The sequence below is a fragment of the Lemur catta genome, chromosome 22 (genome assembly GCF_020740605.2).
Source record: "Lemur catta isolate mLemCat1 chromosome 22, mLemCat1.pri, whole genome shotgun sequence".
NCBI classification, from domain to species: Eukaryota; Metazoa; Chordata; class Mammalia; order Primates; family Lemuridae; genus Lemur; species Lemur catta.
The window spans coordinates 5722314-5749946 of record NC_059149.1 but is presented as its reverse complement, the minus strand read 5'-3'; the positions used below and the strand labels follow the sequence as shown (position 1 = coordinate 5749946).

Genomic DNA, 27633 nt, shown 5'->3' with positions numbered 1-27633 from the left:
AAATAACATCTCTAAAGCAGGTTTTGATGACAGCAGCACTGGCGGCGTTGGAAAGACAGGGTTTCTCAGCCTCAGCACTGTTTGGGCCGGATGATTCCTTGCTGCGGGGCTGTCCTGTGCAGTTGGGTGTTCGCTACCTCTGGGCTCCATCTACTAGGCGTCAGGAGCGCCTGTCCTCCCAGCTGGGATAACCTAAATGTTTCCAGACTTTGCCAAATGTCCCCTGGGCGGGGGGAGAGGGCAAAGTCACCCCAGCTCAGAGCCACTGCACCAAGATGGTGTGTGATTATTCAGGCAGGGTTTACCCTCTCAGGACCTTCTGACAGGGCAAGGCCTGAATGCAGAGTCAAGACAATGTGCGAAGTCTCATCAGAAATATTCCTGACATTTGTTGTAATTTTGTGAATGATTTATAACTTTATATATCTTGTGAATAATTAAGAAATGTGTCTGGGAACCTCTTTCAACAAATCTTCTGGTAGGAATCTTAAATCGTTTGCCATAAGCTATCGACCCTAATCTGATGTATTATTTACAAAGCTCACTAAAGCCTGGGATGAGGAAAGTCTACATTAAAACTGTTCCTTCCAAAATCTTTTTTAAAGAGCTTAGAAATTTGGGGGTGGGGGTGGAGGTCTGGGTGGGCACAAAGTCCGTGAAGCAAAACTCTATAAGAGACATTCAAACTTCCAGACGGAAGAAGTTTCCCCCGAGGCGAGAAGAACGAGAAAGGTGAGGCTTGGCGGGGAGCAAGGAGCGGAGTGCCTGGGACCCTGGCACCCGGCACAGCATCCTCGTCAGAGGCGCAGGGTGGTTCCGCCCCAAAACACCTCCTGTTCTTTGGAGAGACGAAGTGAGATGAGTGACGTGCCCAGCACAGGTCTCCTTCCCTGTGCGAATCTCTCTGCTGAGAAAGCAGGGAGCAAATCAGAAACCCAGAGTGGAAGTATCAGAAAATGAGCTGTTCCTAATCTCCAAAACTGTGGTGAGATCAGATTGTCCCCTCGTCCCTTCTCTCTGTGGCGTTCTGATGCTAGACTCACAGGAGCCCCTCCCCACACCATCTGTAAGGTCTCAGGTGGGGGGGCTGTGCTTCTTTTTTGATATTTATTTATTTATTTACTGCGTATTAATTTAGAGACAGGGTCTCACTCTGTCACCCAGGCTGGAGTGCAGTGGCCCCATCACAGCTCACTGCAGCCTCCAGCTCCTGGGCTCAAGTGATCCCCCCTCCTCAGCCTCCCAAATAGCTGGGACGACAAGTATGTGCCACCATGCCCAGGCAATGTTTTTCCCTATTTTTTGTAGAGACAGGGTCTCACTGTGTTGCCCAAGCTGGTCTTGAACTCCTGTCCTCAAGCAATCCTCCTGCCTTGGCCTCTGGAAGTGCTGGGATCACAGGCATGAGCTGCCACGCCTGGCTCTCTGTCCTTCTGGAATGTCACTGAGAGGAAGAATCACAGGGGTCTTGCTGACAACACAGCTGTGGGGACCCTGTCCTCAGGGGTCTCACTGTAGCGCCTGGGGCAGGACTGGATGCTGCATTCTAGAGACGGGCCCTGCACACGGACCCGGGGAAGACCCGGGCCTGCTGAGAACGCCACCCTTCGGGAAAGAAAAATGGCTGAGAACCCGGGGCCCGGCGCCCACCGCCCACTGAGGCCTGCGATGCTTCTGGACACTGGGATGCGCCGTAGGCTGCCGGCAGCTGACACCAGATTTCAGTTCGGTGATGGGGGATATGGTGAAACCTGATGTTCTCTCAAAATGGTAACCGGGAGTTGCTTGTATTCTCAATATTGCCACAAGCCCAAAAGTTCGATGATTTAGCAATAAAGCTAGCCTCTGAGTGCAGCAGTTCTCAAACTTCAGTGTGCACGAGACTCACTGAGAAGACCCTGAAGAAAGGATCAAAGCCGAGGCTGCTTGAGCTCTGCCCCTGGGGACCCAGCTCGGTCGGTGGAGGACAGACGCTGCGATCCCAAGACAGGCGCTGCAGAGGCCTGGCCTAGCTGGTGCGGAGCCCACTCTGCAAGGAACAGAGACCCACGGCACAGCCCCCAGAGCCGAGGTCCTCTCTAGCGCCTCGCACGAGACCAGGAGGCTGCGAGGTGCCGCCCAAGCGCACCCGTCTTTACCGAGTGGCCCTGACCGGAAGCGTGTGAGCATGGTGTGAGCATGGTGTGAGCAGGGCAGGGGAGAATGACCCGGCTAATGCTTCCGTTAAAAAGAAAACAACAGAGATTTCAATGGGCACACTCTTTATGTAAGTCCACCCTCGGTCCCTTCTAAAAACAAGGCAGAGTCACCCTCCCCGTCACCCACTCACGTTTATTCATTCAAACCACAGGTGCTGAGCTCCAACCCTGACTCACACCCTGTGCTCGGTTCCAGGACACAGCGTCACTCCGTGCTAACCAGGCCTATGCCCGCGCCCCTGTCACTCAGGCATTCTTGACCCCACAGTATCAAGGGGCCTCTCGCTGACCCACTGGGCAAGGCTGCCCCCGGCCTGAGGATGCCAGAGCACAGCTGGGAGGCCCACGTGTTGGGGCGACGGGAAGACGTCAGTGAGATAAATCCTGGGCCCACCCAAAGCGGCAGTGGCACAGGGATCCCTGGGGCTCTGTCATTAGCAGCCAGAGCTCTTGTTCCTGTTGGTGACGCTCTGACCAGGGCACTCAGGTTGTGCACCCCAGTGAGGCCCCTGGCCAGGCAGCGCCGCGAGGGGACGCAGGTCGGTGCTCGGCTTAGCAAAAACCCCTTCCAAAGTCAAGGGCGAGCTGCCCCCCATCCCCTGGCTCTCGTATGAGCACTCGACCATACCTGCCCAACCCTCTCAGCATCCACCGGGCTCACGTGCTGGCTGGTCGCCGTCTGCAGCTGGTCCTCTCTGCAGCCTCCACATCCAATGTAAGTCCAGCCACCGTCCCCAGCCCGGCAGGCAGGCAGGGCCACTACTGTGGCCTTCACATGGCTCTTGCATAGTTCTTGGACCCGCCAACGAGTCTGAATCGCTCTACAACTGGACTAGAAGCCACTGGAGGACAAAGCTACTGGTCTGCCCTCCCCATGTCCCCACAGAATCCAGGCAGGGCTGGAGCTGTGGTCAGTGCTTTAATTCATATCAATAAATCCTTATTGATGTGACTTGTTCCCTGTCCCACTTTCCAACCAGCATTAGACACAAGCAGCCACTCCTACGGCCGCACTCAGCAGGTGGAAAGAGGGGGCCTTGGTGTGGGCAGCTGGGGTCCTAATTCCAGTTCTGCCACCATCTGCGACCAGTTCCCTGACTCTCTGGGCCTTAACCTGCTCATCTTTAATTTTTTTTTTTTTTTTTTGAGACAGAGTCTCGCTCTGTTGCCTGGGCTAGAGTGAGTGCCATGGCATCAGCCTAGCTCACAGCAACCTCAAACTCCTGGGCTCAAGCGATCCTCCTGCCTCAGCCTCCTGAGTAGCTGGGACTACAGGCAAGCGCCACCATGCCCGGCTAATTTTTTCTGTATATTTTTAGCTGTCCAGGTCATTTCCTTCTATTTTTTAGTAGAGACGGGGTCTCACTCTTGCTCAGGGTGGTCTCGAACTCCTGACCTCGAGCGATCCATCTGCCTCGGCCTCCCAGAGTGCTAGGATTACAGGCGTGAGCCACCGCGCCCGGCTGACCTGCTCATCTTTTTTTTTTTTTTTTTTTTTTGAGACAGTCTCGCTTTGTTGCCCAGGCTAGAGTGAGTGCCATGGCATCAGCCTAGCTCACAGCAACCTCAGACTCCTCGGCGTAAGCGATCCTACTGCCTCAGCTTCCCAAGTAGCTGGGACTACAGGCATGCGCCACTATGCCCGGCTAATTTTTTCTATATAGATTTTTAGTTGGCCATATAATTTCTTTCTATTTTTAAGTAGATACAGGGTCTCACTCTTGCTCAGGCTGGTCTCGAACTGGTGACCTCGAGTGATCCATCCGCCTCGGCCTCCCAGAGTGCTAGGATTACAAGCGTGAGCCACCGCGCCCGGCCCTGCTCATCTTTAAAGTAGGATGACAATATCCCACGTAGACATGTCCATAAGGATTAAATGAGATGTGAACGTACCTGGCACATGTTCCCTTCCTACAATCTTAGAAATGTACACACACCTGACAGCTCAGGTGCGGGGGCAGGAGGCTGGGGGGTCTGCTGGCCCCGCCCACGGGCAACAGAGCTTCTGCTTCCTCAGCAGCGAAGGAGAGAAGGCCCCACCAGCTCTGGGAGCCCACAGAGTCTCCGATTCTGGAGCCCAAAGCCCCTCTCCAAGGACAGTCAAGTGTTTCTGGGTGACACCATCCATGGCTGGGGACCTCCAAGGCACACGAGTTTGGCACATGCCTACCCATGTCTTACAGGTTGAACTGTGTCCCCCCAAAATGATGCATTGAAGTCTTAAGTCCAGCACCTTGAAATGTGACCTTATTTGGAAATAGGGTGTTCAGATCGGTGACCAAGCAAAAATAAGGTCCTCAGGGTGAGCCCTGACCCAGTGTGGCTGGTGTCTACACACAAAGGGGAAACGGCCACAGAGGCAGGCTCCCGGGGAGTCCAGGGGTGCAAAAGGTCGCCAGCAAAGCCACGGAGCCTGGAAAGGGGCCTGGAACAGGTGCTCTCTCACAGCTTCCAAAGGAACCACCCTAACAACACCTGAGCTCGGACCCCCGGCCCCCGCAGCGTGAGACAATAAACGTGTGCTGGCTGAGCCTCCCAGTTTGTGGTTCTTTGTTACGACACACCTTGCAAGCGGGGACACTGTGTCTCAAGCCCTGGTAGAAAACGTGTGTGGAAGACGTGACGTCCCCCAGAGCGACGGCAGCACGGAGGGTGGGGCTGCGCCTGCCGCGGGTCCGTGGGTCGTGGCCAGCCCAGCACCGGCCGGGCCAGAAGCCCTCCCGAGGGTCCGGGCCAGGCAGCCACACAGCGACGACAGGGCCGTGGCAGCTGTGGATGGGCTCACTGCGTAGGAGCTGCTGTTCTCACTTTGCTCGGCCGAACCCACTTCACAGAGTTTTTAATATGTCAGAAACAGACGAGCCCAGCACCGCCAAAGCTGACTTGTAGTCTTAGTCACACAAGGCACTTCCTCCAAATGATGCCGCAAGATGACTCCAAGTGAAACCTCTCGCGGGGTACGCAGGGGAAAGCAGCCACCCGGAGGCTGCAGCCCCCCAGACAGAGCGTGAACACAACCGTGGACGCGCGTCCCCACGGCTGGGAGGCCTGAGTCGCGGTGGGCCCCCCAGCGCCCCTCGGTGTGGCCACCCACCCGCCATCGGCTCTGTTTTCATTTGCCACTTTGTGCCAGGCCCTGAGCCAAGACCCCCAGCACGTTATTCTACAGGATCCTCCAATGTTGCTCTTTTCCCCATTTCAGAGAAAAAAAGACCCAGGTCCAAAGGGTGCCAGAAACCACTCAGGTTGCACTGCGGGAAGCCAGGATTCTAATCTAGCTCTAATCCCAAACCCCAGCTTCTCTTGCTGAATAAGCCATACTTCTAGAAGGTCATCCCAGGTGAAGGTGGCAGTGAGGGTGAAGGCCTGCGTCAGGGGCCTCAGAGCCGTGGGGGGCACGGCCAGCCGCAGATGCGTGGCCAGTACACCTGGGTGTACTTGGCTCATAATGCTCTAAAGGGACGTTTAGGTTTAAGAAAGCAAAGATGGGGCCTTCAGAAAGACCCAGTGGATCCTCTGGAAGATGAGGGGCCTGCCTGGGTCTTTCCCTGGAGGGACCTCCAAGAGATCTGTGGGGGGCCACTTCCCACTGCCCCCGAAGTCTCAAAGCACGTCTGCCCCCATGAGCCAGCCCCAACTGGCTCCCAGCTGGGGACGCTGTAGGGCCCAAGTCTCTGGTGACAAACACAGAGATTTTGAGGCAGAACAACAGGTAACATGGTTTATGAAAACACAGTATTAAATTCTCAATCCTTTCCAACTGCAAAGGATTCTCACCGGCAGGCGCTCTGCAGAGGGGCAGGAGACGCCGTCCCTGTGAAAAGAGCTTTGCTTCTTCCCCCGTTCCCTCCACCTGAACTTTCTCTCCATTACGGTTCATTTTCCTGGGGAAAAAAATCACTACTCTATTTAAAAGATTTGGCGGATTTAATCTGTAAAGAAACAAGTGACTGAATTTTCTTTCCCACTGCTCCGGCGTTTCGTGTTAACACCATCATCTGCAAATGTGTTCTGAGCACCTCCTCACAGAAATGGGTTTCAGTTACATTTGATGCTCCACACCCTGATGTGCCGCTCTCTCCTCGGAACGCCTCCTCTGACCAGGCCTCATGTCCTCACGTGTATAATAAAGAAGCCAGCACAGGCCAGAGCCCTTTGCAAACTGGCGAATGTCAGGTATTTCTACGGCTTGGGGGGGCCCCCAGCAGAGTGGGCAGCTCTGGGGAGAAGCCTGGGCCTTGCCGGCTTCAGAGCTGGGCCGCGGAGGACCGCTGAGGCCCTGCACACTGCAGCCAGCCCTGCCTCGGGCCCCTCCTGTCTTTGCTGGGGAAGCTGCCACCAGCACGTCCGCTTCGCATGCTGGCCCAGCGGGAGGCTGGAGAAGCTTGGGCCAGGGGCCTTGGCAGGAAGTGTTTCCCAGAAGCTGAACAGATCCAGCCAAGCGCAACACCAACACCCTCCCTGTGCATGAGTGCACACGCACACACACACACATGCACAATGTGCACACACAAATGCACATGCACACACACACATACACACAATGCACGCACACACACATGCACACATACATACACATACACACAACATGCACACACACACATGCACAATGTGCACACACAAATGCACACGCACACACATACACACTGCGCACACATACATGCAATGCACACACACATACACAGTGCACACATACATACACATACACACAACATGCACACACATACACACAACGCACAGGCACAGGCTCGTAAGTACCAAGAGACACTGGGCACGTCATAGGGAGGGTGGGGCTTCGAAAGGCAATGGCACACACGTTTGGACACCCTGCAGGCAGGGAGCGGGGCGGCTGCCCCCAGCGGTGTGCCAGGCACAGGGACTGCACCCCGCACTGCCCGCGGGACACCCTCGTTGGACTGCAGCTGCCTTCAAGGCAAGGCCCACAGCCTCTTACCAAGGACCAGCAGAAACCTGGAAATGCCTCCATTTCAGATCTTATATTGTCTCCTATCCATCATAATGTGCTTCTACCACATTAAATTTAATTTTGAAAGGTTGCTCTGGGCCCAAGAAAAGGACAATGAGTTGGGGTGAGAACGGTTTCACAAAATCATCGTTTCGCAGAGCTCAGCGGCTCACCGTGGCTGCACAGCTGGGCGGCGGGTGACACAGCTCCTGGCAGAGCACGGCGGAGAGCGTGGGGCGGTGAGCTGCTCGCTCCTCATCTCCAGGTGAGGCGTGCTGACAAGGAGGTGATGGGAGCCCCCACGGTGCCCTGACTGATCTGTCACTGAGGCAGCCCTGGGCTGCCTCCTTCAGAGCTGTCCAACGCCTCAGCACCGGCAGAGAAAAACTTTACAGCTGAGAACTTTGCTTTCTGGGTTCCGGCCTCTGTGCCTCCCTCTGCTTCCTCTCCACAGTCACCCTCCGCCTCCCCCAGCGGCTTCCTGCTTTGATCTCCCATCTCCAAGCTGGAAAAATACTGCTGTCATCTCCCTCCGACAGACCCTCCATTGGGCTGTTCCTCCAGGCACCTGCAAGTCAAACGAGGGCCCTCGGGGAGGCGGTCGTGGCCCAGAGGGACGACCCTGCAGGACATTTACGGAGCAGGGCCAGGAGGAATGTGGGATGACCGGGCCCCTCTTCTTGCCCCTTCTCTCCGCTCCTCTGACCCCCACGCCCTCCTGGCCTGCCCCTCCCAGCCCCGCTCGCCCAGGTGGCTCTGGTGTTTTCCTCCCTCACAGGAGACCCTTACGGACTCTGCAGCCCCTGGGCACAGGGTGTCAGCTGTGCCAGGTCCCAGTTAGAGGCTGACAGCAGGTGGTGACTAAAGAACACGGGGCAGGGAGGGGCAAGGGCTGGTGCACAGAATGGGCCAGAATGGACGAAGACAGGTGTCCGCGATGCTGAGCCTCCAGAGGCCCTTGCGAGAGTCACCTCAGGCCTCTGCTGACTTAGCGGCCAAAACAAGGTGAGAAGAGAAAGGTGGAGTGACTTGGCCCTAGATCCATCCAACTCCAAGCCCCTGGCCCTGCCCAATGGGCCACCAAGCTCCAGTGCCAAGGCTCAGCAGACAGACGCATGTGGCACACGCGAGGTGGCCGCTTCCAAGGCCGGCTGGCTCTGCCTACTGTGCCGGGTGTTCTGTGACTGCTGACTGAGTGAATGAAGCTACCGGCCCCTCCTCCTAGGCAGGTGGGCAGCTCAGCCACCGCAGGCAGCAGAGAGCGTCCGTGTGCTCCAAGGAGAGCGGCTTTCCCGGAGGCGGCCGACTCCCACAAACCAACACCGCCACGGCACTGCTTCCTCGGGGGGAGCCACACCGTTTGTCTTCTCGGCTGTGTCTTCCAGGTGATCTAGTGTTGCAAGGCCCAGGGGCACGAGAGGGGAGACCCGAGCACCCCTCCTTTGCCTTCATTCCCCGGTGGCATTCGAGGCTTCCTGGCGGGATCGCCCGGTGGCCTCTCAGGTTCGGGGCCTGCAGCCCTTGACTCTTGCCTGCTGCCCAAAGACAGAAACCTCCTGCCTGTCCCCAATGCTGCAAGCAGTTTCCGAGGGCAAGGGTCTGGCCTCACCATGCACCCCGGTGCCTGCATGTGGCATCCTGGGACATGCCCACCTGTGGGCTGTACCCATCCTCGTGCCCATTCCCCATGCCCCCTGCACAGGCTCCCCAGGCCAGGGCCCACCGAGACAGGGCTTGACACGGATGGTGCACTGGGGGGCACAGGGGGCAATGAATGTAACCCTGAAATCTCACAGGCACACAAGAGGCCAAGGAGGGACAGGTGACCCTACGGGTAAGCCAGCAGGCTCGGCCGAGCTACCTGAGCAGTCCAGGGCCGGCCCAGCAGTGCGTGGTGTGGAGCTCAGACCCAGCCGGGCCTGCCCACCTCTAGCACCCGCGCCCTCCCCGCATGCCACTGGGGCGCTCTGCCTTCCGGCCCGAACGCTGACGAATACACACGGAAACCTCTAAAATTCTCACCCAACCCCCGTCGGATGTATCGACCTTATCAAGAAACCAAGACGGCAGAGGTGCTGGGTGGCGGTGGCCCCTCACACCTCTGCACCGCAGGGCGCTTTTCCAGACGGTTCCGTGGTATCTGTTCTTTTCAGTAAAGGCCATTTGATCAACATAAAACTGAATTGGATTTCACAGAAAGACTCATTTATTATTATTACTTTAGAGACGGTCTCGCTCTGTCACCCAAGCTGGAGCGCAGAGTCGTCATCACAGCTCACTGCAGCCTCCGGCTCCTGGGCCCGAGTGGTCCTCCTGCTTCGGCCTCCTGCAGCCACCGCACCTTGTGAAAGACTCACATTTTAAAATTTGTAAACCAAACTAATTTGTGTCCAACTTTTTTAAAGAACAAAGATATTTCATGGAACTTCCACGCTGTCATAGAGGGGCCCCAGGAAAAACATTACCATCCCACAGGGCAGGTAAGAAAGGTGAAACCAGCTGGGAAAGGCACAAACCCGGTCCTGGCCAGCAAGCTCCTGACCACCCCTCCGGCTCCAGGCCAAGCCAGGGCAGGTCTGCGGTGGGGAGTCAGATGCACCCCTCCTGCCCGGTGCGAGACCTCGGGCAGGTCATCCATGCGCTCTGCCTCAATCTCCCATCTAGAAAATGAGGCTCATGGTGCACACTCATCATTTTGCTCAGTACACACTTACTGAGCACTGACTGTGTGCCACTCTTGGAGACGCTGGACATAGAGTGAATGAGACAGACAAAGCCCCCGCTCTCACAGATTTATCTTCTAATGCCGGAAGGGGGAGACAGACAATAAAACAGAAAGAAATAGGATAATTCCAGATAGTGAAGAAAATTAAACAAAATAATGTCCAGAGCGGGTGGTGGGGTGGGTGGTGGTGAAGCAGACGGCTCAAGAGCAGGTGGTCCGAGAGGTCTTCTACGGGGTGGTGACATCTGAGCTGACACGGACAAAAGTGGGTGAGCTAGCCAGGCGGCAGAGGCAGCAGACAGACATGACTTCTAGCTGCCCCAAGAGGGCAGCCAGTTAGGGACGTTTGAGGAGAACAAAGGCAGCAGGGCTGTAGCTACGTGAAGGAGAGGACAGGGACAGAAGGCTGGGAGCTTGGCAAGAACACTCCACACACAGCCTGGCACCCAGCCAATGGCCCGTGACCTGTGGCTACTGTTATTCCTGGTAAAAGAGTCACCTGAATGCACATACATTAACATTCTGGGGCCAGGCTCGGTGGCTCATGCTTGCAATCCCAGCACTTTAGGAGGCCAAGGCAGGAGGATCACTTCAGGCCAGGATTTGAGGCCAGCCTGGGCAACATAGCAAGACCCTGTCTTAAAAAAAAACATTCTAGAAGATGGCAGAGTCCAATAGCAGTACCAGACACCCACTCGCCTCAAATTCATGATGAGACTTATCAAATAATCCCAAACGGAGTTGGCAGTAATGACAAGTGAGAATTGAGTCTGCACCAGGCCTGGAGTATTGGGGTGCTTACTGCTTACCCCCACTGGGGAGACAGCACCCAAAGATTTATTCTGCGTCCAGCCCGGTGCCACAGCCACAGGCAGGACCCGTCTTTGCATCTTCAGCCTCACCTCCGACGTGAGAACGGTACCTGCCTGTGCCGGGACCCAGTCCTGTGGCGAAGCTGGAAGGAAGAGGGGTTGAGGGCCACCCTCCTGCCCTTCTCGCGGGAAGGCACACCAGAATCTTACCTCCAGACAGGTGTGGGGAGCTGTTTTTGAAAAGAAGCTTCTCTGGACATCCCAGCTGCCGTGGCCAAGGTCAAACCACATTCAAGGTTAATTAGAAGAAATATTAATACAAGTGCTAGCCCATGAAGACAACCTTTTGGCCAGGACTGGCTACGTAACTTGTGTGGTCCAGGACAAAATGAAAATGTGGGGCCCCTTGTTAAAAATGATGAATGATTTCAGGGAGATCTTTCCAAGGGCAGGACCCTGTGCAACTGTGCAGGGTGCCCACCCGTGAAGCCAGCCTCGCCCTCGCCCACCGCGCAAAAGAGGGACAACGTGTTTCAAATACAGCACCAGTAGAATGGCCCTGCAGAGAGACCCAACGTGTGTTCCTGCCCCATGCTCCGCCCCCCAAGAGCCATGGCCTGGGGAATGTAGCTCATCACCTTGACCCCAGCTTTTCGGCCCAGGAAATCAGGGATCATTTCCTCTGGGTCGCTGCCCTCTGAGTTTGCTGTGAGAGCAAATGAGACAACGCAGGCCGGGTGCAGGGAGTGGGTGGCGCTGCACCAATACAAGGGATCACTGTTGCCCACAGGACCCGGAAGAGCTGGGATTTCTGAAGAACACTGACATTCCCCAGCAATTAAGTCAAATTAACATAATTCAAACAAAACATCTAATTTTAGCTGTGTGTAATGATTCCCCCTCAACAGAACAGACACTGCTGCCTCTCACTCGAAGATGCAGTGCCAGAGAGATGGAGGAAGGAAACCAAACCACTGTGACACAGGCCTTCACCCAGGCAGGCGCCAGACTGTCTCTGTCCTCACAACTGGAAAGGCGTGCTCCTGCGTGGCACCCACTGGCCCAGGGCCGGGGGAGGACCCAGCAACACCCTTGCTGGAGGGGGAATCAGAAGCCCTGAGGCTCTTTCAATGGACCAGTCCTGTGGCCTCAGTTTACCCATCTGTAAAACAGGAGCTATAATGCCTCTTCTGCATCCCTTCCTCAAAGGATTAAGGATCAAAGGAGTTAATAATTATTGTCCCATGTGTCTGTGTTTAACGCAAATTACCAAATTCATTCATTCAACCAGCAGGCTCTGGGATGCGAAGGTGACCAAGGCACTGTCTTTGCGTGAAGTCCAGCAAGAAAAACAGGCATTTAGCCCAGAGGCTGGCAAACCGTACCCAAGGGCCAGACCTAGCCTGCTGCCAGTTTTCATACAGCCCACACGCTAAGAATGATTTTTACATTTTTAAGTCGTTGGGGAAAACAAAAGAATAACATTTTGTAATGCATGAAAATTAAATGAAATTCAAATTTTAGTGTCTATAAATAAAGTTTTATTGGAGCACAGCCATGCTCATTTGTTTGTGTATTGTCTGTGGCTGCTTTCGTGCTACGATGGCAGAGTCAAATACTTGCAGCAGAGACTGAAATATTTACTGCCCGGTTGTTCACGGTAAAAGTTTGCCGACCCTCGATTTAGACAAACAAAACCATGAGTGCTGTAACGGTGACACTATCAGTGCTAATGGAACACAGAAGAGGAAGCAATTTTTTCTGCTTAACGAAGCCAGGGAAGGCACCCCAGCAGAAGTGATCTTTTTTCCTGGACTTTGATGCTCAGCTGTGAGCCTTGGGAAAGTTGCTGCCCGGTCCCAGGCCTCAGTTTGCCGCCTACAACATAAGCAGGTTGTACTTGAACTGGGGTCCCTTCCACTGACGTCCTGCAACACTGCACACGGCCCCTGAGGCCAGACGTGGGAGAACCAACCGTGCACCCACGTGAGGCCCTGGCTGCCAGCGCACAGGCCCCCTGCTGCACGTGGCACCCACAGAGCGCTAATTAGGGCACTGGGACGAGGAGCAGTTTGGGACAATCTATCCAGGGCTCTTTCCTTCCACCAGGCCCCAGAGAGGGCTCAGCCTTCTGCACCCAAACACGACTCCCAGGCAGAGGCATCAGGCGGGTCCTGAATAATTTAGCACCCTGCACCGGCAGTGCAGACGGGCACATCCCATTCTGCAGCCTCTGCGATCCGCTGTCTCAACTTGGTAGGGCCATTTCCACATGGAACAAAAGAAAAATTCTCTCTCACCTTCTTAGAGCTTCTTCCACCATATTATACTCAAAGAATCATTGCTTGTAAGAGTGGGGATTTCTCGTGGGCCTGGAGACCTGGCTCTAGTGCTCTGTGTGGTCTGGACAAGCTATTTCCTCTCTCCACATGGCAGTGTCCCCACGAAGGTGACAGGGTGGGAAATCCCCAAGGTCCTTTCGAAAATACTATATCATCTAGTCTAGTCCAGGCTCTTCCTTCTACAGGGGAGAAAACTGAGGCCCAGAGAGGTGAAGTGAGTTCCCCAGGGTCACCCAGCCACTTCCTGAGAGGCAGAGTCAGGACCAGCACCTTTAGCTCCCAATGTCCCTATTCTAAGACACTGCCCAGCCACTGCCTCGTGGTATGTCATGTCTTGTCTCTGTCCACGACTATGCCTACATCTGTGTCTGTCTCTGGGTGTGTCTGTGCCTGTGTCTACACCTGTGCCTAGTGTGTGTGTCTGTCAAACCCATGTCTACATCTATGGAACTGGTTCTTTTTTGGGGGATATGAGCCTTCTTTCCCAAGAAGCTTGAAGACTAACACAGCTCAGGGATGGCATTTCCCCGATACATACAGTTCTAGTTCCCAAACTCTAGGCTCTGTGTTAGGTGCTTTTAAAATGTCCTTTGTGGCCGGGCGTGGTGGCTCACGCCTGTAATCCTAGCACTCTGGGAGGCTGAGGCGAGACGATCGCTCGAGGTCAGGAGTTCGAGACCAGTCTGAGCAAGAGTGAGACCCTGTCTCTACTAAAAATAGAAAGAAATTATCTGGCCAACTAAAAATATATACAGAAAAAATTAGCCAGGCATGGTGGCGCATGCCTGTAGTCCCAGGTACTCGGGAGGCTGAGGCAGGAGGATCGCTTAAGCCCAGGAGTTTGAGGTTGCTGTGAGATAGGCTGACGCCACGGCACTCTAGCCCAGGGGGACAGAGTGAGACTCTTTTGTCTCAAAAAAAATAAAAAATAAAATGTCCTTTGTGTTTAGCCTTCTGCCCCTTCCTCCCTGTCTTAGGCACTTGATTACATTTTGTTTAATCCTCACGATAGCCCTAGAAGCACTCAGGCAAGATTTTAAAATCAGGCAGCTGGGATGAGCCCCAGCTCTGGCTCTGATGAGATGTATGGCCTTGGGTGGGTTCCTTAACCTTCCGGAGCCCCCTAAAGTCATCACCTGTAAAATGGGGTTCCCACACACCTGCCCAGGAGGGAGGGCCGAGGGAGCTGGAGTGGGCAGTGCTGCTGTCAGATGCCCCCAGCCCTTCCCCATCTCCTTTCGTGGAGAGAGTGCCAGCCACACTGGCTGGGGCTGGCGGTTTCCTGCCAGTGGCAGGTGTGCTCTGGGACTTGGTTACAGGCGCCACACGTTACACAGCCTGGGAAATCCCTCCGCCGGCACACAGTGGCAGAGCGTGAAGGGGTCCGTCCACCCCCGTCCACGCTCCTTCAGGGCAGGCCCTGCTCCCTCAGCACCTCGGGCCCAGACTCGGAGCCCAGAGGAGGTGACGCGTAACGGGGGAGCGGGAACAGGCTGCGGGCCTGGGGACCAGTTTGCGGGGGCACAGGCCAAGGGGGCCCAGCAAACCAGGAGCAGGGGGAAGGGTGATGAGAGTTAGGGGCTCAGGTGCAGGCCGACCGTGCGTGCCTCGGAGCTATGGGAGAGTTTGGACTTTGTCCTCAAGGCAGTGGGAAGCAGCTGAAGGGTTTTAGGAAGGGAAGTGACAACTATCCAATTTATGTTTGAAAAAAAGTGATTCTGGCTGCCAGATACAGAGGGGATTGGAAGGGCCAGAGGTAGCGACGATGCAGGCAGAGCCGGGAGGACACGCAGGGGCGAGGACAGCGAACTCGTCGCGGATATCCTTAAAAGCTCCTCCTGGAGAATCTAACGATGGTGCAGCTTTGACCTTGGTGCAGAGCCACAAAGGCAGTTTTTTCCGCCTGTCTCTTGGCAGTCCTGTGGGGTGGCACAGCCACCTGGGTTTACACACTGGTGACAGCCCGGATGTCCTTCAAACGCAGATCTGTTCAAGAGCAGAGTCAGAAGGTGCGACACAGGTGGCCAGCAAGAAGACAGTACTTTCTCAAAAAGACGCACCATTTGACTATGGTTTGCTCTCCGGGAAGTGGACACCGTAGAAGTGCACTGGCTCAAGAAGTCAGTGGTTAATAACGCGGTTCCCAGCCCTTGCTCAGCGTAGCGGGCAGGCCGTGGGTCCCCCCTGTGTGTGCTGCAGCTCTCCCAAATGAAGACGACCCGCTGGCTGGGCTTGTCACATGCAGGTCCCTGCCCACAGCCTCACGGGCTGCACACCCGCTGGCACCACGTAGCCCAAGACGGGCAGGGCAACAGCCCATTCCCAGAGCATTATCAATGGTAGAACCAAAGCACCTCTTCCAAGTGGCATTAAATGCATTCACCAAATCCCGGCCATAGGGGACTATATTTCTCTGCCAATCCAAGGCGACCCTTCAGACAGGTCAGACTCCAAAGCTTTTCTCACTTGGGCTGTTTCCGATTCTTCAGTCACTGCAGTTTTCGATTGGGTTTGCATTTCCGCAGTCCTTCCTCATTTAGTAGGAAACTGGGGCAATACCAGATGGGTACTGCCAGCCTTGGGCTCTAACCGGATGGCCATTTCTGAAAAGGACCTCACCATACATAAATGACATACAAGGTGAGAATTTAGCCAAGTGGGACTAGACTTCCACCTTTTAAATCCCATTTAGGGTTAAAGACGAAATTTCCAGTGGTGACATTTTTAAGGTCTTTGTTTATTTATCCATCCAGAGCTCTGGTGCAGATGTGTTTCTCTCTGCCACCCGCCCCCAGGTCCACAGCCTACTAACACTCACGTCTGGGGCTTTACTGGCAGGAACTGAGGCACTGGCCCTCAGTTTATTTGAGTGCCTACTATATTCCAGGTGCTCTCCATGTATTAAGTCATTCAATCCTCCCGATGAACCCTGCATGGCTGTCGGGTAGATACTATCCTCTCCACCTTACAGGTGGCAAAGTTGAGTCTCCAGAGGACTCACAAAGCAGCGTGCCCAGAGTCACTCAGCTAGTAAACACCTGCCTCCATCACACCCCAAAGGCCACACCTCTCCATCGCTGCTTTGCCTTCACAGTCACAGATGATCTTCTGACACACGCTGAAGCCCTTTTGATTCTCTGGTTACCTTGCCCATGAGCGTCCCGGAACAAGATGCAGCAGGGCAGCCCAACCCCTCAAGGACTCGCGAGGTGACGTCCAAGTTGAGTTCTGATGCAGGAGTTGGCATTTGTGCTGGAGGCCAAAGGTGCAGCACGTGGGAAGACGCAAAGGCAAGCGAAACACACACCCCCAAAGTATCGGGGGAAGTTCAGAGCACAGCCTACCTAGCCCAGCATGCAGGGAGGAAGCCATGAGATGGGAGAAGCAGCTGGGGGAGGGCAGGGCAGGAAGCCAGGGTGACAAGCCTGGGCTTCATTCTAAGGGCAATTACGGAGCCACTGAAGGACTTGCAGGGGGAGTGTCGAGATCTGATTTGCATTTCTGGAAGATCACCCTGGCTGCTGAATGGAGCATTAGACCCAGCACACACACTCTCTCGCGCTAGTTTACAATGGATGGCCTCACATGCCAAGACCCAGCTTGCCCGGGCTCTCGGGGGCCACGCTCCAGCTCCACTGTGAGCCAGTACATCCCGTTACCTCCTTGGCTCTGCTCCACATCACCTCGGGATTCCTCACTGGGGGTGTGATGTCATCTATAAATTCTAGTCTTCATCTTCAGAAGACACACAGGCATAGAGGGCCTGGCTGCCCTCTTCGACAGGAAGGGCACCTCTGTCTTTTCTTTTCCTTTTCTGTGTCTCAATAACATACAGTGTTTATTTTTCACAATTATTAAAAACATGGAAAGGAATTAAAAAGAAAACTTATTCACCCAGAAACATACACATCAGAGATGACCACTGCTAACAGCTTGTGTTTCCCAATTTAATAGCATGTTACTTGGCCACACCCACCCTCCGTTTTCCTGGTCTGTGCAGCTTGTATTACATATACAAGCTTATATTGTGCCCACTGAAAGTCAACACTGCAACTAAAGCATATTCCCATTTTTTTTTATTAAAAGCATATTCTCAAAAACACATTCTTTTAGGCATCGTGTTTAATGAACACGTAACATGTCACCATACGGGAGGATGGCTCTGCAGTCCCTTCCTCAAGGGCCAGCTGGACCTCCCCCTCCAGTCTCCTCCAGCCCCAAGATGGGGGTGTCTCTCCCTGCAGTACAGCACTCACCCACCAGTCAGGCTCCTTAGTGCTGACACCCTGTTGGCTTGGTGGCCTGCATGTGCACAGACCTGAACTGACAGCCGGCCCCGTCCCCCCACAGCCCAACAGGCCCTGATATTTGTCTTCTCCCTGTGCCAACTACCTGATGACTATGCCCAAAACACCTCGTCACACCTTCCTAACTCGTCCCTCGCCTCTCTCCTAGCTCGACGAAAGGCACCACCAACTATCTGCCCAAACACGAAGCCAGGAAGGAGTTTTTGTTGACATCTGATCCTATGACACACACACACTTACATATATACATATGTGTGCAAATATGGTAATGTATGTCAACACGAAATTTTCAGCATCATCCCTTCTGCCCACATGCACCCACAAAGGCCAACTTCCTCCACCACTCAGTGTTCCTCCATTTGTCACCTGTTCTCCATCTGCATCCAGCCTAGACTTCAGTGGGATTAGCCTCGGCTTTCTGGGTGCCCTGCTTGCCACAGAGCTGCCCGCCACACCCCCTTGCTGCACAAAAGGCACAGTGACCCACCAGGCTTCTGCTGGTGCCCTCAGGGGCTCCCCTGCCCCGCCAGGCCCTGGGCTCCCTCCCCAGCTCGTCCTACCCTCCCCCAGCCTGTGCTATGAGGCCGGCGATTACCCCATCCTCCAGACCCCGCTTCTCCCCTCCACACGCAGCGCTTCTCCCTCAGCTGAACACCCGGTCCTCGTTCACTGGCCCCTGACCGTCCACAAAGACACAGCCCAGCTGCCATCTCCTCCATCCTCCACCTCCACCGCTCCCCTCTGCTGCCCGGGCCCGGTCTGGTGCAGCCAAGCCCGTGCTGCTTATTCTCCCAGAGACTGGCCACGGTGTTGAAGTCCACTCTCGACTTGCCACTGCTTTTGGGGAATTGGGTACAGAATAAGTAACAAGTAAATACAAATCCCCTCTGCACAAGCCTCTTTCCTGCACCGCCTGGCTTCAGTTTCCCTTAGCCTTGCCACGCCCAGCACCTTCTCCCAGCCTGTCTCCTACGGCAGAGGCTACGGACACCCAGCCTGCTCCACACTGGCGTCACCCGAGGGAAGCATGCTAGACACGGGTGGGCCCCCACCTACCCCGAGTCAGACCTGCAGGTATGAGGGGGCAGCTCTCCAGGTGGCGCGCCCCTCCCCCCAAAGTGGTTCTGATGCTAACAAAGTTGAGAGGTCACTGGGCCTGTTTCTCGCTTCCCTCTTTCCCAGTGGGTCTTACCTTGGGGTTCGGGCTGTCCCTTCACTCTCAGAATTAGTTTTAAGTGCCACAGCAGTGAGGAGTCCACTCTCCCTTCCCCACGATGCCTCCTGCCCCGGCCCACCCCGCGACAGTCTGCGTCTGCCCCCGACTGCGCTCCTCTCCACAGGCACTCGGGAACTCCTCAGACCGCTCGGCTTCTTTGGGGCAGGCAACGAAACCGCGGGATTCCAGAGAAGGCGTGAACTTCCCGGAGGAGAGCCAGCCTTGCTCATCGATTCCCACCCGTCCCGACCCGACACTCGGACTCCAGGCACTGCTCCCCGCGGAGCTTCGGCACAGGCCCAGGGCCACAGGGCTCCGCGGTTCTTCTACACGCCCCACACAAAAAGCAACAGTCCAGACAAGAGGGAAATAGGTGATAGTGGCAGAAACGCTGTCTCCCTGTATGTGTGTGATCAACACTAAGCGATTACGTGGAGCAGACATCGACTGTGTGGAGACAGTGAAATCTCCAAACCAGAGAGTCAAAGGGGACACAAACCTGTGGTGAGACAGGGCAGCCAGAGACGACGAGGTGATGCCAGGTTGTCATGTGCTCCTCCCCCTGGACCCGGTGCTGTCCTCGCCGCCCAGAGCCCTCGGCCTTCAGCCAGGCCGCCCCTGGGGCATTCCGAGGGGCCTCTGGACACCCTCTGCCCGAGCCCTGCATCCTCTGCCTTGGGTCACTGCTGCTTCCGGCAGCTCTCCCACCAACCTGTAAGTCTTGCGCTTCAGGGAGGACAAAAGCCTTCAGCCTCGACTCTCCTGTCAGTGTTAGCACAGCTCTGAACATCCCCAGGGTGCAGCCAGTACCTGGGAGGCAGCCTTGTCCCGTGGCTGTGACGAAGCCGCACAGTCAGGCCAGTCTGGGTGGCAGCCCCGGCTCTGGAGTCACCAAACCATCGGAGGACACAGTAACATAACGCACACAGCACACGTGGAACACTGCAGACACCCCGTAAATGCAGGCACTTCTGTTGGCACCTGTCATCGTCAATGATGCTCTCAAATCCATGAAAAGGCAACTGAATATGTATTATCACCTTAGCAAAAACCCAGACAGATCTTCTTTGAGAAGCGTCCAAGCATACTGGAAGCAAATGAGAAGGAAAAAAAAGTTTGGTTTAAAAAAAAATTGGCTGGCCATTAAATCTTTGCTTTGTCTTTGAGTGTCTATAAGGCAGGTTTTCCCTCCTTGGAGAATGTGCTGTACTTTGCACTCCTAGGTCCACGGAGGACCTTGGAGGAGTCTGGTCACCCCAGACTACCACACGCTCCATTATCTGTGATGTCACACCCTGATTTACTGTCCATGGCTCTAACAGTGATTGTAGTCTCAGAAACACTAGGAACCACTTTTGTGTTCCCCTTTTGATATACAGCCACACATGCCATGCAGGACGTTAACAAAGCCTGAAAACATCCAAGGCCTGTCTTGAAGTTATAGACTGGACCCGTGTAGATTACAGAGCAGGTCTGTGATAGTAAGTCTTGTCAAAATAGAATATTCATTTTTCCCCTGAAAATAAAAGGAGGATATGATCTGCAACATCCTTTTCTCATTTACCAGCCCTGAAACAATAGCGTGCCGCCTTCCCAGGCAAACACTGAGATTTCACGCCACCACTGGAAGACCAGGCATGAACTTTGGCATAGGATTTATTAGAAAGAATAATTTAACAATCATTATGTTACTAACTATAACCCTGTAAATATATGAGAGTTTTAAAACTTACAGAGCACACTCTCATTTATTATCTCTTTTGCTTCTCATCCCTATTTTACAGATGAGCAAACGGAGCCTCAGAGAACTTCAGAGGTTTATTTGTAATTCACGTGCATTTAGCTGACACTGGCCCCTGACTCCTAGCCCAGTGCTCTGCGAGTGGGAGAGTTTTGATCTTTCCGAGAGCCAGAAATGGAGACACGGAGCTGAGCAAAGTTTATTGCCTTTCTCAAAAAAACAAGCATCAGTGACAAGATATTTTACTTCAGTCAGAATAATTCAAGGGGGAAAAAATAGATTTACTTGGTACCAATTCTTTAGGGCCAACTCTTTCAAAACTGAATAGAAAGACTAAGAAAAAAATCTAAACTAGTTAAATATAGCTTCTCAATCAATTCAAGCCATAAATATTTATGAAGTGGTTATGCACAAAGACTCAAGCGCTGGCTTCAAGGAGCTTACAGTTTGGCAGAAGGAATAAAACAAGAACTTCTGCTGGTCCATGTGTGCAGGAGCGTGTGCATGTGCGCATGTGCGTGTGTGCGGGCACACACACCGGGACAAAGGCCAAAGTACTCAAAGTGCAAAGAGAGAAGTGGGCAAGAAGAAGGGCAGCCAAGGAAGTTTTCTCATGGGAGAGAGCGAGGGGCTTTGACACCGAGGGAGGAAGAAGTTGGTGACGGCGCGTGTTGGCCTATACAGGGGTGTCCCAGAGGCATGCTGAGGACCTGCTACACAGATGAGAGTCACATGGTGCACACTCACTAGTGCCAGCTCATTTTTATTAGAATGGGGAAGAAGCCTCAACTGGGGTTTAAAAAGCATTGCCACATTGAGAGGAGAGAACCAGAACTGGCCAGCAGGCAGCCTCTGCTGGAGTGAGCATGAGAAACAGACCCTGCAGGCTGGCTCGTGTCCCCATCACAGCACCTCCCGGAGTCATTGCCACTTCCACTTTTTGAAACTCCCAAATGTACTAAAATAAGAAGAAATGTCAAAGCAGCACCAAAGTTGTGGCTTTAAAGGCTTACAACTAATAAATTAACACTTTTAGTAATTCACATGCAATGCACCATGATTATGCTTACTCAAAAGCAAAATAGAGACTTTATGTACAAATATTAATGCATGCTGCAACATCCATTAGTGAAATGGTTTAGCCACAGGACCCAGGTTTACAGTTGTGTGATGAACACTGTTCTCCCTCAATCCTGTCAGCTGTCTCTTGGATTAATTCATAAACACAATTGGAGATAACAGCAGAAGTTTATATTTGAGGCCTTTGCAACTGGGAGTCGTGGGCCAACATGATTCTCCTGCTTAACTTCCCTGCTTCCTCCCTCCCACTTCCCCACCTCCCTTAAACCTTCCTTGTCACAACTACTCCAGTCTCATGCAAGTCCCCCTAAAATCTCCCCTGTGATTCTAACCACTGGATCAACTACGGACCCCTCTGCAGTCCAGGCAGGGCTCCTGCAGCGGAGAGGGAGGCCGGCAGAGCTGTCTTGGCAGCAGAGAGGTGGAGGCCATTCTCCACTCCTGGGCTTCCCTTCTCTCTCTTCCTGCGGTCGTCCTCCATCCCTCTTTGTAAGTGCTTGGCTCTTTGGGGCCCTGTGCAAACACTGCTGTTCCAAATGGCTTAAACCACCTGACATTTAGTGCAGCAGACACCCTGCGAGGAACTAACCACATGCTCACTGGTGGGATTCACTGCACCAAAAGATAGATGGTCCCACCGTCTGCCTACAAATCCCCAAGGCTTTGTAAATGACTAGAAAAGAAATATCAGGCTTTCTTCAGGTACCCCCAAAATACAGTCAGTCAAACAATCCTGTGGATTATTCACAGGAACACATGCCAGCGCCCAAGACACACCATGGCAGGCAGAGACAAACATCATATGAACTCGCTCATTCAACCATTCACTCCATGAACACCTACTGCATGCTCCTTGCATGGCAGGTTCTGGGCTAGGTGCTGGGTACACAGCTGTGACGAGGACACGATCTTTCCCTTCACTGTCAGAGGATGAAGCAGGAGGACAGACGGGACAAGGAGAGCTCAGGAGACACCACCGAGGGGTCCCACAGGCATGAGGGTGGCAGGCATGGTGCCACCCCATAAAGCAAAGCTGAGAAGTCAGCCTCTCCTCTCCCTATCTGTCTCCCGACCCTTCATCTCTTCTTCCTTCCTTGAACTCTGCCCTCATCCACCCTCTACCCTCCCTCTCCCTCCGCCTCCCTGTCCTCCTCTCCTCCCCTCACCTCAGCCTCTGGGTAAACATAAAACACACACACGCTTATGCCTAAGGCTCCCTGAAAGCTGTCATTCTTAATGCAAATGTCGGCTTTACACACCAGCTCTGCCATTTATTTATTTCCATCCCAACCTTCAGTAGCAGGGGAGACTTATCGGTAAATGTCATAAATGCTGGATTTTATTTTTTTAAAGAGCTGCAGTCACAGTAACAAGCACCTAAGGAAGACGGTGCAGGCTGAACGGAGCCCCACGAGGGTGCAGGCGTTTCCAGCACTCCAGAGTTTAGCTCGATTCCTCGTGTCGAGGTGATTTCTATCTGTGTCAGTCACTGCGCCACAACGCCAGCCTCCTGCACCCGCCACACTCAGCACCCTCAGCAGGTGCCTTCACACACAAGATCATCCCCTGTAAAACTGTAACCATCGTCGAAGTCACAACCCGATTATTTCCACACATGAGAGGATGTGGCTCCACACTGCCAGTCCCCACTAGGCAGGTTACCCACGGAACAGACACCTTTCCTTGGAGTAAATTCAGCATGCCCTTGGCTCAGCTAAGCATTTCCATGCACAGCCAGTGCCTGGCAGGAGATGCTCATTTGCACGTACCAAGTTCTGTCCTCACGTTGGTATGAGAAAAGCAGGCTGGTTCACAGCCTCCCTGTAGTCTGTGAGACAGAATGTAAAGTCCTCAGCTGCTTGATTTTAAAGTGCTTTGCCTTGAAAAATTACTTCATTTGTGGAAAATGGCTCTCAGTTGGATTTCACCTGATATGAACCTTCAAATTGGCCCCCTGGCCCTCGGCGCCCTCACCGGGAGTGAGAGCTTTCTCCGAATGCTGCTCGCTGCACAGCACTGCCCCTCACCCTTCCCTCTAGGGCCTTCCACCTTCTTGCCTTCTTGTGATTTTAGATTTTGCTATAAATTGCAACTCTGTTCTCTGAGATGGCTCTCAAGGCCATCCTAAAGGCTTGGAGAGCTCACAATACTTACGAAACACAAACAGCACCCCTACAGCCCACCCCATACCACACCCCCCACCCCCCAAAACAGTTTACGTCAGTGCTATCACTTCAAATTAAGATTTCCTCATTGTTGCAGCAATCATAGCACCCAGAGTACTGCAGAAAATAATGAAAATCTGTATGGAAGGTTCTGGGCACTTACTGACGCAGCAAGCTGCGACCAGCTAGTAAAACAAGATAAACCGTTTGTGGGGAGAAGAATATATTATCATCTAGCGCTAAAAAATAGAAATAAAGTTCACCAAGAATGCAAAGAATGAGGCCAAAGTAAAAACAATATTGAAATTGCCACTTTTATAGTGTGTCTCATATACAGTCAGAATTATAGGGAGTCTTGCAGAATGGAAAAAAATCAAAAAAAGAAGAGAAGAGAGAATTTTGCTTTGACTATTGCTGAAAAAAATTATTTATGGTATCAAGAGCATCAAGGAGGAAGCTCGAGAGCAAGAAGTGGGATAAAAACACTGAATGAGCCGTTTTGGAGAGGGCTGTCTTGGCTCCAAAAGCAAGAGGCAGGGATGGCAACCCAGAGCACGCCTTCCTGAGAAGCGGTTTACCTTCACGCCAAGCAAGTGGGTGAGCACCGCGTTCGAGCGGACGTGCCCGCCCGACTCCGAGACGGGCTCTGGTATTTCAGACCCGGCAGGTCCCGGCGGGATTCTCCAGCGGCACCAGCCCACACTCTGATGGCCCCTGGGCTTGGGGAGGCCCCTTTCCCGTCCTGCTGAAGGGGATGCCTTTGAGAAACTACTCTTTACACACAAGGTGGCAACTGCTCAAGGCAGGAGGGGCCGCTGCCTTCCGAAGGGCACGGAGGCGCCAGAGCGGCTACTCCTGTGGAAAGCTGAGGCGTCTCGGCCCGGGTCCCCGCTCGGCGACGCGGCTGCCCGTGGGCCCCGCGGACCGCCCGGGGAGGCGAGACCCACAGCCGGCCAGTTCCCAACTCCGCCGCCCGCTGCGGGCTCCAGAGTTCCTTCTCGGAACGAGACAACTTCGGGAAAAATGTTTCCTTCCCACCGAGGCCAGCGCCCCTGCCCTGCACCCGGGGCCCACGCCGCTCCCGGGCTACGGCGGGCGGCGCGGAGCCGGACCTGGGCGCCATCCGCGTCCGGAGTCGCGCCGCGCCCGCCTCCCCGCCGACGGCCTGCCCTCGCGGCCAAGGCGCTTCCACCGGGACGGCGAGTCCAGCCGAAAGTGCCCGCAGAGGCGCTCCGGTCAGGGTCAGAAGGCCCCAGACCACAGAGGAAGGGCTGAAAACAGCGACCGTCGCCTTCCTGGGGGTCTCACGCCCCTCACGGAAAGCCACCTACTGGCGCCCGCCCGCAGAGCCGCCCTCGGGCCGCGCCGGGCCGGCGCGCAGCACCGCGCCAGCCCCGCAGGGCGCCCCTCGCGCGCGGCGGCCCGTCCGGAGGGACCCCGCGCCGACGCTGCCCGGCGCCGGGTGGGGGCGGGGAGCGCCGTCCTTTCCGCCGCCAGACCCGGTCCGGAAAGGCGCTTTCCGGCTCGCGGAGGGTCCGGGAAGGGAGGGAGCCCCTTGCTTCGGCGCCCCGGAAAAGGTGCTCCCGCGCCGGAGAGCGGTCACTGGGGAGGCGCGGGCCGCGTGGACGCGGACCAGCCCTCCCGGAAAGCCGGGCTCGGAGCGCGCGCCGCAGCCGCAAAGTTGGTCCCGGCGGCCGCGCGGCCGGCGTCTGTCCTCGGTGCTGAGAGGCGTCCGCGGCGGCTTCTGCGCGCCCTCGGCCTCGCGGCGCCCGCTCGCCCTTCCACCCGCCGCGTGCTCCTCCGCGCCGGCCCCCGCGGCGGCCGCGACCCCGGCCCGCACCGCCGGCCCCTGTCGCCCCTTCCCCGGCGGCCACTTCCAGCCGCCGCTGTCGCCGCTGCCGCCACCGCCCCCTCGTACCTTCTTCTTGCGGTCACGGGAGCGGTTCCTGCGCTTCCTGTTGGACTCCTCCTTCTCCTTCTGCTCCTGGAGGGCCTGCGCCTCGATGTCTTTGATCTTCTTCAGCTGCTTGGCCGCCTGAGCCATGGCGGGTCACGGCGCGGCGCCCTTCCCGGACCCTCGCCCCGGCGACCCCGGCGGCGACGCCCTCCGAGAAGGCGGAAAAGGGGTCTCCGTGCCGCGGGGGCCGACTTCCCGCGGGTCGGGCTGCCGCGGGTCGGGGGGACGGCGGCCGCCCGCGGCCCCGGTGGCACCTGCCGAGCGCCCGAGCTCGCTCCCCGGCGCCGGACGGCCCGGCTCGGCCCCGCCCCCGCCCCTCCCCCCGCTGCGGCGGCGCGGGGGCGGGGCGGCTCGCACTGCAGCGCGCGGCGGGCGCGGGGCGGGCTCCGCAGCTGGCGCGGGCGGGCGCGGGGCAGCGGCGGGACCGGGACAAAGCGGGCCGCCCGCGCGCGGGGGACCCAGCGCGGCCCGCATGGCCGCGCCCGGGCCGAGGGGAGGCTGCGGCGGCCCCGCGGGCGGGCGGGCTGGGGCGCCCCCGGGTGGCCGTGCGGGCCGGGCGCGGTCCCGGGCTCCCCCGGCGCTCGCGGGAGCCAGACTGCCCCTTCCGAGCGTGTGGGCCTCTCCATCCGCGTATTTGCCCGTTACATGTAGAAATTTCCTTTTGGTCCCCTCCGACGGGATGGGACTCGGTCTCCGCACCAGGGACCGCCCCCCTACCCCCGCGCCGCTCGCACCCCGCCCTCGCCGCACTCGGAGCCTCCTGCCGGCGGTGCGGGCAGGCTGCGGGGCACGCGGGAGGGGCCTGGCGCGCCGCCACCCGCCACGTGACCGGCGGGAGAGCCGGGGCAGAGCAGCCGCCCCTCGGCTTGGGGCCGCCCGTCACACCCGCCCCGGCTGCGGGGGAGTCGAGAGGGTGGTCTCGGACTCCGGGGAGAGCTGCGAGGGGCTAGTCTGCCGCCTGCCTTCTCCGCACCCAGCGCTTGATGCGGGCACCTAACCCCCAGCAGACTGGAGAGGAGAAAGGAGCAGCTGCGGCACCGTGGGGACACTCTGGGGGCAGGGACACTCTGGGGGCCGGCCCGACGCTGTGCAAACGTGGGGTGTCTGAATCCCGCCTTTAGGACCCCACAGCCTCCACACTTTACCTTCCTGGGACCCCACCTGCCACCCCACGTCCGTGTCCCAATCCCAGTACCGCGCTCTGCCCTGGACGATGGCTGAGACCTGGCTTTGGAGATTGTCATTTCTCAGGGCTGGTGCTGGACTGTCTCCTGTCCTCGCTCTGGACACAGTGTGAGCCACAATTGCCAATCCCATATGGAACTTAAATTTGCAAGTAGCCACATTTTAAAAAAAATTTTGAAGAAACTGGAAAATTAATTTTAATAATAGATTTTCATTCAGTATATTTAAAATATTCCAACATGTAATGGATATAAAATTATTAATAATATATTTTACATTCTTATACTAAGTTCAACATTTAGCATGTATTTTACACTTACAGAACATCTAAATTCAGACTGGGCACATTTTAATTGCTTAGTAGCTACTTTTGGTTACTGGACAGCGCAGCTCTGGGCTGTCTCCCCAGGCCAGCTCACCTGTGGCCCTGGCTGTAGCCAACCTGCCAACAGGCACACCTTTTATCTCCAGCACAGACCTCTCCTCTGAGCACCAGACCCATGCACCCTGCACCCTCTGTGTCCTGGTGGGCACGCCTTCATCCCCTCTTGCCACCCACCTGTCCACCCTGCACACTGCGGTCTTGATGATCTTTTCAAACTGCAGAGCTGGTTATTGTCACTTCTCAGCTTAACATCCTTCCTTTTTGCTCCTAGGAAGAAGATCAAAATCTGTTACGTGGCCTACCAGGATCTGAATAATTGGGCCTTTCCTACTCACCAGCTCATCTCTCCCCGGGCCTGCCCTGGTCACTGTGCTCCAGCCTCAGCAGCCTTGGAACAAGTCAGTGCTGTCCCTCCACAGGGCCTGTGTCCTTGCTGCCCCTGCCCAGACTGCTCTGTCCACACCCCAACCCCACCCCATTCCCAGTCTGGCTAACTCCAGCTCATCAGATGGCAAAGTGGTCTTCACTCCTCAAGGGCCCCAGCCTGACTCTAC

The 27633-nt window shown here is 55.5% G+C and overlaps 1 protein-coding gene across 5 annotated transcripts in view; it reads right to left on the bottom strand.

Moving 5' to 3' along the window:
• ANK1 (ankyrin 1) overlaps nt 1–25742 on the bottom strand; it is a 201285-nt gene extending 175543 nt beyond the window's left edge. For all 5 annotated transcript variants that reach the window (XM_045535734.1, XM_045535735.1, XM_045535736.1 and 2 more), the window contains exon 1: nt 25471–25742. In XM_045535734.1, the coding sequence (XP_045391690.1) occupies nt 25471–25596 (126 nt within the window). In that variant the 5' untranslated portion in view covers nt 25597–25742. The remainder of the gene's footprint in view (nt 1–25470) is intronic.
• Between the last annotated feature and the right edge of the window lie 1891 nt (nt 25743–27633).